This window comes from Cibotium barometz, chromosome 38, assembly GCF_041138505.1.
Source record: "Cibotium barometz isolate CiBa-2024 chromosome 38, ASM4113850v1, whole genome shotgun sequence".
NCBI lineage: Eukaryota > Viridiplantae > Streptophyta > Polypodiopsida > Cyatheales > Cibotiaceae > Cibotium > Cibotium barometz.
Genome location: NC_141083.1, coordinates 34,854,372 through 34,869,376, shown reverse-complemented (window position 1 = coordinate 34,869,376; position 15,005 = coordinate 34,854,372). Strand labels below are relative to the sequence as shown.

The 15,005-nt window shown below is 43.2% G+C and overlaps 1 protein-coding gene across 2 annotated transcripts in view; it reads left to right on the top strand.

Annotated features, from left to right (window-relative positions):
* LOC147616633 (anthranilate synthase beta subunit 2, chloroplastic-like) overlaps window positions 1-12,811 on the top strand; it is a 41,033-nt gene extending 28,222 nt beyond the window's left edge. Inside the window, exons 3-8 of one of the 2 annotated variants that reach the window (XM_086777687.1) lie at window positions 9,754-9,824; window positions 9,936-9,973; window positions 10,095-10,205; window positions 11,043-11,142; window positions 11,857-11,992; window positions 12,150-12,811. In XM_086777687.1, the coding sequence (XP_086633813.1) occupies window positions 9,754-9,824; window positions 9,936-9,973; window positions 10,095-10,205; window positions 11,043-11,142; window positions 11,857-11,992; window positions 12,150-12,242 (549 nt within the window). In that variant the 3' untranslated portion in view covers window positions 12,243-12,811. The remainder of the gene's footprint in view (window positions 1-9,753; window positions 9,825-9,935; window positions 9,974-10,094; window positions 10,206-11,042; window positions 11,143-11,856; window positions 11,993-12,149) is intronic. The other variant, XM_086777688.1, reaches the window with a different exon arrangement.
* Window positions 12,812-15,005: the final 2,194 nt, after the last annotated feature.

Here is a 15,005-nt window from a genome sequence, read left to right as displayed (position 1 = left end):
CATCAGTCAATCAAGTATGTGTGTGATGCGGATGATTTGAGAGGAAGGAAAGCTCGTTGGGCAGAGTTAATGCAAGATTTTGATTTTGAGATCCGTTATCGGAAAGGGTCCATGAATAGTATTGCAGATGCGCTTAGTTGGATTAGAGAGGTGAATTCTTTGTCGTTCACCGAGATTTCTACTGACTTATTTCAGTCATTGAGAGGGCTTTGCAGGACTGATAGTTATTTTGGTCCATTTTGGCAGAAGATCCAGGACGGGAGCTCATTGATTGACCAAGACTCGATGACTGAGCAGTCTACCATTCAGGCTGCAGGAGGCCAGTGGATGATTCGGAATGGTTTGCTATTCTGTAATGACAAAATTTGTCTACCACAGATCCCGGACATTAGGTCTAAGATTCTTAAGGAGTGTCACGACGCCCCTTCTGCTGGACACCCTGGGGTACACAGGACACTATCATTAGTGAAACACACTTTTTATTGGCCGAAGATGAAAGGGTATGTAGAAGATTATGTTCTCAAAGTGTCAGATTTGTCAGGCAAATAAAGCTGAACGCTTTAGACAGGCTGGGTTGTTGCATCCTTTGCAAATCCCAGGTAATAAATGGGAAAGTATTTCCATGGATTTTATTACCGGATTGCCAAGAACACATCAAGGTCACGATTCTATTTGGGTTGTGGTAGATCGCTTGACAAAAATGGCTAGATTTTTACCAACCCGGAAGACTATTACAACTACGCAATTAGCACGGCAGTTTATCGAGCAATTGTTTAGACTGTACGTGTTACCCGCAGGACATAGTCAGTGATAGGGACTCTAAGTTTACGAGTGATTTTTGGAAACTTGTTTTTGAGAAGTTGGAAACAACTTTGAATTTGAGTTCCTTTGATCATCCTCAATCTGATGGCCAGACTGAAAGAGTGAATCAGATTTTGGAGGATATGCTTCGAGCATATGTATCCAAAAGACAGAGTTCATGGGAGGATTATCTTCCTATGTTAGAATTTGCTTATAACAGTACTAAGCATACGAGTACAGGATTTAGTCCTTTCATGCTTATGTATGGTTTTCAACCTAGATCACCTGTTACAGTAGGATTCTCAGGACTTCAACATGATGCAGCACGTAATTTTTTGCAAGATATGCAGGAAATGTTACAAGTTGCGAAGGAATCTATTAGAAGTGCTCAAGACCGAGACAGGTTTTATTCTAATAGACATCGTTCACCTAGAGAGTTCTCTGAAGGAACGATAGTGTATTTGCGAGTTCCGAAAGATTCCGAGACTTTACGGACAGGTAGATCTCCGAAATTATCCCCTAGATACTGTGGACCATTTCGTGTTACACGACGGATTGGTTCAGTTGCATATGAATTGGATTTGCCTTCTCATGTGAAAGTTCATCCTGTATTTCATGTCCTTAGACTTAAGGAAGTACTGGGTGGAGCAGATCAGTTAATTACTCCTCAAGAAATTATAGATGTCGACATGACATTTGTTCCGCACGAACCTGAAAAGATTCTTGGATTTCGTGAACGACGATTGCGTAATACGCTTATCACGGAATACAAGATCAAGTGGAAGGATTGTGTTGAGGAGGACGCTACATGGGAGACATTGACTACTCTTCAGAGAGATTACCCTGGCTTTTTAGTGAGCTCTTAGAGGAAGGGGAGTATGTCATGTGCACAGTGTTGGGGTAAAGGCATTATGCCCACCCTTATAGTGTGTACAAGCCCATAAGTTTTATAGTACATAGTACACTTAGTACTTTTAATGTACTAAGTGCACTATGTGTACTAGAGCAAATATACATGTGTGATAGGGGAGTCACACACTCATACTGTGCGTTGACTTATCCCCACATGTCTCTCTCTCTCTCTCCCTTCTTCTTCTCTGTGTGTGTCTCCCACATGAAACCCTAACTCGCTCCTTCAACTGGTATCAGAGCTCTGGTTTTAGGGTTACATTTTTTTTAAGGGTTTTTTATCTCAGCAGTACAGCTGCTTTACTAGGGCGGCTTGCTTCTGGTTGGGAGAACTTGCTGTCGTACAGTTGTGGGTGAAGCGAAGGGTTTTACGGCTTGCAGATCGTCACATGAGCCGTCAAGGATGGTGCGGTGAGCGTGGAACGAACACGCGAATACACGGCAGGTGACTTTCTTGAAGCGTCGTGGGGGACTGTTGAAAAAGGTCCACAATCTCTCCGTTTTGTGCGACGCAGAGATCGCCATTATCGCTTGATCTGTGCCGTGGCCGTCTCGCCACACTCCGTCTAGTGCTTTCCCATGTGCCTGCCTCGCTCCCGTCGCATGCGCCTGCATCTTGGTCGCCTTCAGCAAAGCAGCTCCCGTCGTTGTCCCCTCCAGCACCATATGTAGATAGGCGAACCAGCTTAGGCTTCTGTGTATAGAAGCTCCCACCAGCTGCAGTCCACAGAGCGGTCCGTCTGCACACAAAAGCTCCCGTCTGCACATACTTTCTGTAGCTCGCCTTAGGAGCTCGTCGTCTGTTGCCTTTCAACGATGCTCCCGTCACGTCAACAACTAGCAGCACCTCATCAGAGCAAATTTGACACCCCCCCCCTTTTCTGCAACAACAGAAATCAGCTGATTTCAGAGGTATTTGCTTCAATTTTGGAATTTGTTTGTCCATTTTCATCAATTGAGTAGGTACAGGTCCAAATGGCTTGCCAAAGAGGTGATAGTCCAAGTGGTAAAGTGTTTGCCTAGGACTGAAAGGTCATGGGTTCAAACCCTGCTTGGACCCCTCGGCGGCACCTCTCATCCGCGCTCTCCATAAGCTTCCCTTTCGGCGTCGATCGTGTTCTGGCCGCCTTTCCCAGGAGGACTCCAGTGTAGCCCCTCCGCTCTCTGTGGTCGAGTGTGCTTGTCGCCCTCTTCAGAGGGCCGCGTAGATGATCTTGTAGCTCACAACACCAGTGTGGCTGGGACGTTGAGCGAGTTGTAATGTTAACTATTAGTAGGATCTCTCTCCCGGGAAAAAAAAAAAAAGGTCCAAATGGCTTAGATTTTGAGCACAATTGGCAACATTGGGTGACATTGGTCACATTCGGGCCAAAATTGCAGGAAATTGGATGTCAACATTTGGGGCTTTTGATGTAATTGTGCCATTGGGCATTCATACATGCTGTATGATGTGAGCAATCTCACATTCGGGGCAAAATTGCAGGAAATTGGAGTGCAAATCAAAGGGCTTTTGTGCCAATTGGGTTGTTTTGCATGCAGGCACTGGCATTTGATGCTTTGGGCAATGTGTTGATGCCTGTCAAGCACTCAATGTGCCATTAAATCAAGGGGCTTTTATGTATTGGATGTATATGTGGCCAGGGGGAAGCATTGTGAAGACTCTAGATGCCTTCATGTGCATTAATGTACCATTCATGATCAGAAATTGATCTTGAATCAAGGGGCTTTTTCAAGATTTTGTGCTTGTTGAGCTTGGCAAAGCAGCAGGGAAGACTTTTATGCCTTGAACCCTCAGTAATCCACTTGCAGTCAAGGGGCTTTTGCCTAATTTCTGTTCGGGACTATTGTATGCAGTGGTGGGGACTGTCAAGGTCTGATTTTCACTCATTTGGACAGCCAGGAGAGCATTTACTGCTATTGTACTTGCTGGTACAGATTTGGTACAACTTTGTACAAGTTTTGGCATGGCTGTACATTGATTTGAGTGAGGAAAAGGCTCATTTTCAGCTGCTGTACTTGCTGGTACAGATTTGGTACATCATTGGTGAGCACTTAGTACTGCTGTACAGTATTTTGGAAGGGGAACAGAGCACATCTAAGGTGCTGTCCTAAATCTGCAGCAACCAGATTTTGGTGATTTTATCACATTCAGTGGGAGGAGAGTTGCATTCGTGCTTCCGCAGTGGGAGATAAACTTTGGGAGAACAACTGTGAGCACTTTGTGTGCTTTTGGTGCAGTGTTTGCACATCTTGCAGGGAGTCAGGCATTGACTATGTCAAAGGTTGCATATTGCTATGGCAACCACAGGTGAGAGCTCTTCATTGCTTCACATCAAAAAGCTTGAAGGCTCACATAACTATGACATTTGGCAAACCCAGTGCTATAATGTGTTGCTCCAGAAGAAGCAGCACAAGCCCATCAAAGAAAGGGGTGTAATGCCCGCTTCTCTTACTGCTGAAGAATGGGAAGATATGGATGTTGTCTGTGTCAGACACTTTACTTTTCAGCATACGTGAAGAGAAGACAGCTTGGGGAATGTGGCAAAGATTGCAGGACTTGTATGCCCAGCAAAGTGCCTCAAGCAAAGTGTATTGGTTGAAGAAACTCATAGGTCTTCAAATGAAGGTAGGGGCGTCTATGACAGCCCATCTAAATGAGTTTAATGGTGTTGTCAGCCAGGTCATCAATCAAAAGTTGGCAATGGACGATGAGTTCAAAGCCACCTTTCTCTTATGCACTTTGCCAGAGAGTTGGGACACATTCAGGACAGCCACTAGCAATTCAAATGCTATGCTGTCATATGCAGATGTGGAGGGTGCTCTCCTTCAAGAGGAGATGAACAGGAAGAACAACTCTGTTGGAAAGTCAAATGCAATGAATGCACGTGGGAGATCCCAGCAAAGGGATAAAAGCCAAGAACGGGGAAGGAGCAAGTCCCGCTCCAAAAAGGACTTGGAATGCCATTATTGTGGCAAGAAGGGACACTTCAAAAAGCAATGTTACAAATGGAAGAATGATCAAAAGGAAAAGGGCAAAGGAAAAGACAAAGACAAAGATGAAGCCAAAGATGCAAAGCCAAAGAGCAAAAGTGGAGTCAAGATTGAAGAAGTCAATGTGTCACATGCAGGTGACAGTGAGGATGAAGTCCTATTCATGTCTTCACTTGATGCCCATTCACTCCATGCAGGAGATGGTCATGATATGCACTCATGGATCATTGATTCAGGTGCCTCCTTTCATGTCACAGGTTGCAGAGACTTGTTTGTCAGGTATACCGCTGGCAATGAAGGAGTAGTTTATTTGGGTGACAACCATGCATGCCAGATTCTTGGTAGAGGTGATGTGAGGCTTGTGTTTTCAGATGGCTCACAGCTTATGCTCCATGATGCCAGGCATGTGCCTGAGATCAAGAAGAACTTGTTTTCTACTGGACAGCTTGATGATGCTGGTTATGTTACCACATTTGGTGGTGGAAAGTGGAAGATTAGTAAGGGCTCACTGGTTGTTGCATGAGGCTCTAAGGTGGACACTCTTTACTTGATGCATGCTAATGTTTGTCACCATGCTAATGTAAATGCAACCGAGTTGCCGAAAATCTCTATGTGGCATAGCCGGTTGGGACACATGAGTGTCAAAAGAATGGAGCAATTGTCTCGTTTTGGTTACTTGCCTTCTCTAAAGTTCTCAAGTTTTCAGTTTTGTGAGCATTGTATATATGGCAGGCAACTCCAGTGTCCCCACAAGAAAGCTCTTGGACAGAAAGATGCTCAGTTAGAGCTTGTGCATACAGATGTATGTGAGATGCCTCAACTTTCTTTGGGAGGGGCAAAATATTTTGTGTCTTTTATTGATGATGCCACACACAAGGTGTGGGTTTATCCTCTTCGTTTGAAGAGTGATACATTCTCAGTGTTTGAGAAGTTTGTTGCTCATGTTGCGAGTCAAACTGGCAAAACACTGAAGGCTTTGCGTTCCGACAATGGTGGAGAGTATATGTCCAAACAGTTTTAGGACTTTTGTGATGCTAAAGGCATCAAGAGGGAGCTCTCTACTCCTTATGATCCTCCACAAAACGGGACAACAGAGAGGATGAACAGGACCATTCAGGAGAAGGTCCGTTCTATGTTGTCACATGCTGCGTTACCTCATGGTTTTTGGGCTGAAGCTGTTATGACAGCCGTTCATCTTATAAACAGGTCACCTAACACGAGGCTTGGTGGGAAAGTGCCAGAGGAAGTATGGAGAGGGAAGCCTCCGTCCTACAAGCACTTGAGAGTGTTTGGTTTCCCTGCGTACGTGCACATACGCAGGGAAATACGCACCAAACTTGATCCTAAGTCTCACAAATGCATATTCCTAGGATATGGTGACAGAGGTGAAATGGGGTATAGACTTTGGGATCCAGTGAATAGAAAGATTATACGCAGCAATGATGTCATTTTTGATGAAACATGCATGTATAAGGAGCCTGCAAGGCAACAGGAGCCTGGCAGAGTCATCTTTGATGATGATGGACATCATGGACAACAACCAAGGGCTGTAAATCAGCCATTACAGCAACAAAACCAGCCCTTAAAAGGTGCTGAAAATGGTCCAAATGGACAGCCAGAGATGGCAGAAGATATCCCTATGGATATCCCACAGTTAGAGGAGATACCGGGCATGATCTTTCAACCTTATGGCATGGAACAGGAGCCACCAATAGGTGATATGTAGGCTGGACAGCAACCTGCAAATGATGGTCATTGGGTACGGAGGTCCACAAGACCCTCCAGACCCCCTGACAGGTTTGTTCCAGGGGTTGACTACTTGATGCTCACTGACTGTGGGGAGCCCTCTTGTTATAAGGAGGCTTTACAGAGGGCAGACAAGGCTCTTTGGGAGCGTGCTATGAAGTCAGAGATGGATTCTCTGCACAAAAATGGAACATGTAAGTTGGTGCATTTGCCTACAGGCAAGAAGGTTTTGCCATGCAAGTGGGTTTACAGGCTCAAAGTTACACCTGATGCAAAGCCAAGATACAAAGCCAGGTTAGTGGCTAAGGGCTTCAAGCAAGAATATGGTGTGGACTTTGATGAGATCTTCTCTCCAGTGGTCAAAATGACCACACTTAGAGCTGTATTAGCTTTGGTTGCTCATGATGATCGGGATTTGATTCAGATGGATGTGAAGACTGCTTTTCTTCACGGTGATCTCCATGAGGAGATATATATGCAACAGCCAGAGGGTTATGCAGTGAATGGAAAGGAGAAGCTTGTATGCAAGCTGAAAAAGAGTCTTTATGGGTTCAAACAGGCACCAAGGGAATGGTATCATAAATTTGATACATTCATGAAATCCCAAGATTTCAGGAGGAGTGACATAGATCACTGCTTATACACCAAGAAAGCTTTGGATGGCAGTCTATTGATCCTCATCTTGTATGTTGATTGCCGGGAAATCTCGTAAAGAGATAGATGCCTTGAAGAAGAGGTTGCATCAGACCTTTGATATGAAGGATTTGGGTGATGCAAATCACATTTTGGGTATGCAGATACTTCGGGACAGAAATCAGCATGTGTTGTATTTGTCTCAGAAGGAATACATTGGCAAAGTTTGGCAGAGGTTCAATATGGACGGGGGGAAGAAGACTAGTACTCCTTTGCCTCCATATGTGAAACTCAGTGCTATGGACAGCTCACAGTCGGATAGTGACAGGGCTGATATGGCCAAGATTCCGTATGCTTCAGCTTGTGGCAGTCTCATGTATGCCATGGTTGCTACCACAGTCGGATAGTGACAGGGCTGATATGGCCAAGATTCCGTATGCTTCAGCTTGTGGCAGTCTCATGTATGCCATGGTTGCTACTAGGCCGGACATTGCATTTGCAGTGGGAGTGGTTACTAGATACATGGCCTACCCTGGCAAGAAGCATTGGGAAGCAGTGAAAGGTGTCATGAGATACCTGAAGGGCACACAGGATATGTGCATCTGCTTTGGCAAACAGGATGCATTAGTGCATGGTTACACGGATTCGGATTATGCCGGTCATCCAGATAACCGGAAGTCTACTACCGGTTATGTGTTTACATTCACAGGAGGTGCTGTGTCATGGATATCCAGGATGCAGAAGTGCACTGCCTTATCTACTACAGAAGCCGAGTATATTGCAGCCACAGAGGCTTGCAAGGAGGCATTATGGCTATCTCGGTTAGTGGTTGATTTAGGTTATACAGGGGATATTCCATTGTTGCATTGTGACAGTCAGAGTGCCATCCAGTTGGCAAAGAACCCTGTCTTTCATGCAAAGACGAAGCATGTGGATGTGAAGTATCACTTCATCAGAGAGGTGATAGAGAACAAGCTGATTCAGCTTGTCAAGATTAAGAGTTTGCCTCCAGAGCGGTTTGCTCATTGCAGACACTTGATGGGCATTGGATGAGGCTAGTTTCAGCCTTGATATGGCCTTGTATATTATCATGTACATGCTGATTTTTCTTTTCCTTCATTTAAGGGCACTTGCCTTTAAGTGGGAGGTTGTTGGGGTAAAGGCATTATGCCCACCCTTATAGTGTGTACAAGCCCATAAGTTTTATAGTACATAGTACACTTAGTACTTTTAATGTACTAAGTGCACTATGTGTACTAGAGCAAATATACATGTGTGATAGGGGAGTCACACACTCATACTGTGAGTTGACTTATTCCCACATGTCTCTCTCTCTCTCTCTCCCTTCTTCTTCTCTGTGTGTGTCTCCCACATGAAACCCTAACTCTCTACAGCTGAGCTCTTCAGAGCTCCTTCACACAGTGTGTATCTACCGTGTGCTACACGCACGCAAGATAGTTTCGAGGCTTGGGGAAGCTTGGAACTAGGCAGGCTGATTGACGAGCTGAGTTAGGGAAATACTAACAGGCGGGCACCCAAGTATGGACGGGCGGACGGCCAAGTGTGGACGCCCGATGACCGGCCAAGAGCCTATAAAAGGGTGGCCAAGGTTAGTTATTGTATTATAGAGAGTCTCGCGAGTTTGTGAGAACTCTATGGTCTTGGAGCCTGGATCTAGTGCAGACGTGCACCTGCTTCGTGCGAGGCCGACAGCAATCTCGAGGCCCGCGAGGGCAGCTTCGTGGCGGTATGGGACGTCGCGAGGAGGAGATTGGTCGGTACGTCATCCTAGTTAGCTTAGCTCGTGGCTCGGTGGGGACAGCCAAGACTGTGGGCTCGCCCACGGCTGTCATGGTTGGGAGGTGAGTCAGGCCTGCACCCCCTTGCTTGTTTGTTTGCAGGATTCGAGTTTCGAACCAAGATCGATCACGAGGAGATCAGTGGGAATTTGACAATGGAGAGGGGGGGGGTGGGCGCTACAGAGCTGGGGCGGGGGGCGCGAGAAGACCGGGGGGGGGGGGGGGGGAGAGCAAACGCGAGGGCGGCGAGAATAGGGCAGGCGGGGGGAACAGTCACGAGGGCGGGGAGGGGGGAGTGTGTGCAGGTTGCAGCACGAGCGAAGGGGGGGGGGTGCTTCAGCGAGCAAAACTCTTAGTCAACGGAGCATGCGACCTGCAGTCAGTATACTGTGTTAAATAGTGCGTAGTTTGCACGCCTGCCAAGGAATTCAGTGGCATGTTTATTTGTTGTTTTTTCTTTTTTTTTTTTGGGAGGGGGGGTGTGAAGTGGCAGGTTTCCATCCCTGATAGATGCAAGAGGGTCCACTAGACTACTTGGTCTAATTGCAACTTATGGGGTTTCATCAATATCCACAACTAGTGCATGAATGTGTAAATGTTGCAACTTGTGTGGCGAGCTGTCCTTCCTGTAGGTTGCTCTACATTTTGTTTGTTGCTTGCATCTCCACATTTGTTTCAGCCTTGGGCTTGTGTCATGTTGTCTAGCTGGCTACAATGTACACATGGAACATGGACAAAACCTAGATAAATTACTCCAAAATGTCAATGACGTTTTTTCCTTGTGTAGGGGTGCGGCTATTGTATCTTTTTCAGGGCATATATTGCCAAAGAAAGTGATTTAAGTTCTGACAATATTAGTTTCTTGTGTTTACAGTACTTGGGGAGTTTGGGTTGCCCGTTTGAAGTATATCGCAATGACGAGCTCACGATTGAGGAGCTGAAGCAGTAAGTTTTGAAATCTGAGACTCTTGGTCAAAGTAGTTGTTTAATTTTTGTGTGGTTTGTAGAAAGTATCTAGGGTGTATGCATTGCATTTACGCTTTTCTTCAATTTCAGGAAAGAACCGTCGGGCATTCTTATCTCTCCTGGTCCAGGTTTGCTTTCGTTTCTCTCTCCCCAAGGTGGTGGATTTGCTTGCAAGAATGGAAGTACAAAATATTTGCGTGTGGAGTCTGGGCCAATCTTTTCTTTTTGTTTTGGCGGGTAAAAAAACAGGTACACCACAAGATTCGGGAATTTCTTTAGAAGTGGTTATCAAGCTTGGTCCATCCATTCCCTTGTTTGGCGTATGCATGGGACTACAATGCATGGGAGAAGCTTTTGGAGGTATCAGGAGACTATAGTAAAACGGTCTTTCTATGATGCATGCTTATGCGTTTGTAAGTTTTTCTTTACATCCTGTCCTTGCAATTCATGATAGAGTCGAGGCACCAAGAACACGAGTGAGTATGTGGCACTATGTTTTTTTCCTTTTCTATGATGGTTTTTGAGGTAAAATGTGCATGGTTTAGAGTATACATAAAAAGCTATAGAGGGTTTGAAGATCTCTCAAATAATTTTGGCCCGAGACCAACAAGACTTTCAATAAATCAACTTGTAAAGCTTCTATATGTAGTGAGACTTTTCAAAGTTTCGCATGGCCCATTCTCAAATGTGTGTTGCTGTTAGGGGGTAATGTTTTGGAATAGTCCTGATTGTAATTAGTGAATATGTATAGGTAACTCCAATCCTAACCAGCTATCGGCTTAAGTATTTTGAATTTTTTAAAGTAGTGCTGATCCGTTTTCAATTTCCAAACCTTATTATTTGGAAGCCATTAAAATGGCTAAATGCTAATATGGTCCCAGCCAATGTTTTTTGTGTAAGTGGTGTGCTAAATTCCTGCATACTACTCAAGGTGATCATGTAGACTGTTCAAGAATATGGCCTTCTTATTTGAGTATGACTAGATTAATCCTCCCATGATGCTGTTAGATCAATAAACAAGTGAAGGAGGGGAGAGAGAAAAAGAAGAGGATAGGGAAGCAGAGGTTTGGTTCCTTTTTAGTTTGAGAGTCGTAAATTTCATACCCATTGATTCTGTGTGTTCGTTCGGCTTTTTAAGATTTCAAACTCGAACGTGCATTGGAACTACAGGGTGCTTTGGTTGATATCTGGCTGCAGGTAAAATTGTCCGCTCTCCACTTGGTGTAATGCATGGGAAGAAGTCTTTAGTATATTATGATGAACATGGAGAGGATGGCTTACTTGCAGGCCTCCCCAAGTAAGGTCTATGTGGGCTCAATCTCATATGCTTGAATTTTGTGGAGCAATTCACATATAAAGAGACTATGAATTGTTTTTGCTGTCATACTGTGTGATGCAGTTTTTAGTAGACTATTTGTGGTCAGGGAAGACGTTTGTGAACACCCTATGATTTTCTCCGGTCTTTATAACATGTTCTTCCTCATCTGTGGGTGGAATTCGTTCATCACATGCACCAGAGGACAAACCTACAAAAAACAATTGTTTTTTTTTTAAAAATAGTCCACAAGCAGACCTAGACCAGGCTCGGTTACACGCCCATGACTAGGAGTGTGAAAAGGGTCAATAGGTCCCTACCTTCCACACCGGTTGACATTGGGTCTAACAAGCTGGTTTAAGGATAAGAGGGCCACAAGTCAAATATAATGCAGAGAGAGGATACAAAAGTCAACTTACTGGTTTCTTTTGTTTATTTGAGTATCTTTTAGCTTCTTTTCCTTGTATGTAGTAGATGCGACACATATCAATGAAAGTATATTTTTTATCAAAGGGGTTTCCTTTCTTCCTAAATGACATGACAGGGATGCATGGCTTATATGGGATGAAGGGATTAGGCTTTGTGAGTATTCTTGTGGGAAACATGGGATTGCCATCAATATCTGCTTACTTTATGTTCTCCTTACTTGGAATATAAAGCCTAATCTCTGACATCATAGCTTACTGTGTGTTGCAGTCCTTTTGTTGCAGGACGCTATCATAGTCTGGTCATTGATAGAGAGAGTTTTCCAAGCAATGAGCTTGAAGTCACTGCATGGACAGAGGATGGTCTCATTATGGGTGTGAGACACAAAATATACCGTCATGTGCAGGTAATAAAGGGCTCTCTCTCTCTCTCTCTCTCTCTCTCTATATATATATATATATATATATATATATATATATATATTAGTTGGATGTTCCTTGCAGCTCAATATCTACAAATAAACTCTTAAAGTGGTGCCTGATTAGTTTTTGTCTTTGGAACAGGGTGTGCAGTTTCATCCAGAGAGCATCATAACTGAAAATGGTATGAAGATCATGGAAAATTTTATCAGTATCTTGCTCAAGAAACCCACCTAATAACAACAACGAGCTATAAATTGATAGAAGGTAGTAAGTTCATAAGCCAAGGTTGTATATGAACTATGGTGACTGGTTAAAGGCGAGTTAACATGGCTGTTGGTTCAAGACGAGTTACACATTGATTATGAACTAATGAGGCGGCCGGGTAAACACTCGTACACATCCTTGTTTGGAAATTCAGTAGTAAGATTTGGTCAACTCCATATAGCCTTTTTTTGAAAGCCGACTTCAATGAGGCTGAGTTTTTGGAATGTGGATGAGTGTGTGGATGTCTACAGGAGTTGGACACCATGATAAATAACAGTCTACCTTACAAGTAGCCAAAGAAACTACTTCTTTTTTGATCTGCCAAGTGTGACAATGCTTTTCTTTGTGCATAGCAACGGTCTTCCTCTTGGCTATAGCAAGGAGAAACTTCTACACCTTACATATGCACACTGCTGCAACACGTACACGGTGCTTCTTCACCTTAACCTTAACTAGACCTCGAAGGGGGTAGTACACTAATCATGTAATTTCTATGTATAAAAGCTATCTCAAGGGTATAACGCCCAAAACGTTTACATGCATTTGTGTCATTAATTGGAGTTGTAAGGTCACCAAAGTCAACATAAAGTTATGGTGGAAGATACCTGTAACTATGGAGACAATCCTTTAAACATAGCTCCCTTTGTCTCAACTAACAAATCAAGTGTGTTTTTAAGTATTTATGTCCAGAATCGATTCGATGCCAACAAGTGAACCTTCAAACGAATTGCCATATGTTGCGGTGACATTGATTCTGATTGAATCCATCAAGGAAAAGTTGCATTCACCATGTTGGTTTTAGATGTCACACGTTTAAGCAACATGGGTCTAAACACTAAATCAAACCTTTTCACCCTTTTCTTGGAAGTTGGTTGCAGTGGTCCATTAACATAATCAGTTTTCCTAATGAATTGGCAAAATAGTTGAGCTTATGATATTAGAATTAAAGATGATGTGCTTTTACCCCGGTATGAAAGAGCTTGGGAGGCTGACTAGTAGGTAGATGTGTTGATATTTTGCCTTTTTAAAAAACATTTAATTGTCGTGTGCGTAGGCACCTTAAAGTACTGATAATTGGAGTCAGCTTATGGTGGTGCTCATGGTGATAGTTGGCAAATGAGTTATATTTTGTTTTTTTTTTTGTTTTTTTTGGGATGTCATCATCTAGAGATGTGTAAAGTATGACAAAGGTAAAAATTCAGGCCATGTCCTTGGCCTCTCTTTTGAGAAAACCCTCCAGGGAAGACTTAGCACCCATTGTGTGAGTATAATACATTAGAGGTGAATAAAGCTATAATCTCTTATAATGAAAAGACACTTTCATGTGTACTCAAGTGATATCACACGTCTTTTGTGCTTAATATCATTGATAGTCCCCCAAAGTTTAGATTAGGAGCAGATTGTCCATTCGGTCAAGGAGAACAATAAACAAACCTCTCTATTTACTCAAGGAAAAGTAAAGAAAACCTTGAAAAGACATTGAAAATTACTCCAAGGCAACTTTTGGTTGGGCCAAGTTATTGATACTGAAATCTCAAGTCTAAGTATACCATGTTTTCAATAGTGATCGACAAGAGCATGAGCAATAGCCACCTATCATAAGGGGAAAGGAAAGAGGGCCACAAAATCAAGATGTATGCGAAAAAGCGTTTGTGTATGAGTTATCCATGGAGTGGTAGGGATAAGTGGTGTTCCAGGGGCATTTTGGATTAGCTCACCATGGGTCACCATGGTGAAGGTACTACTAATGACACTTGAGTGAAGGTAGTGGAGTAATGTCTTTTCACATGACACCAAAAAAGATTGAATGTACTATTTAATTCATTGTTCTTAGATGATCTTTGGATAGGTAAAACAAGACTCAAAAATAGGAGGAAGTACAACATCAAAGAAGGTAAAAAGCACCCATTACAGAATTTTTTCTAAGATGCTCTTTAAGAAAGTTTGAAAGGGCAAGGAGCATTGGCTGCATGCAATCTTTGCTACCAAGTAGAACATAGATAAATTTGAAAGATGGTGTCCCAATTAGCAAAGCCCCTTGTGGGGACATACCCTAAGTAAGTAAGTTACAAAGGGTTATGTGGATGTAGCCCTAACCACTTGACAAGAGCCTGCTTTAAAGATTGAGCAACTTGGATGAGAGAGTAATTCCAATTAGCAAGATAGTAATTAAAGATTGAGCTGCTATTACTTCGTGAGGCAACTGTGCTACACCTCCTCTTCCTTCATCAAGAAATCTCAAGAAAATAGCCATACTTTTTTGGATTATTTGCATTATTATCAAATTTGTTTAAGCCGGTTCGATTCCTCTTGCTAAAGATCTCAACCGGCCATTTTAATTTCTAATCGGTCAAAGGTTAAGCTGGGGCTAGTATCAAAATCACAGCTAGCATGGTAATTTAAAACAAAAGCTGATTCCATGTTGTTGTTCATTAAGTGTTTAGAAAGTAAAATAATGATTAAAATGTGAAGAAATATACGTAAAATCATGGGTGAGTCAAGCTTTTACCTTCGGTAGGTGAAGACATGCCAACTTGATAGTTCAAAGTTTGTATTGTTGAGTTGGCAAGTAGTAGTGATTATGTTCCCCTAAGTATTTTTTTTAAAAGGGAAAGAGATCCTTCTAGGTGCTTTGCAATATCTTATCAAATGGAAAGAATTACCTCAAAATGAAGCAACTTGGCAACCCTCTTGCATGTGGAAAAGGCTATGAAGCTCTTTTAGATGCATTTG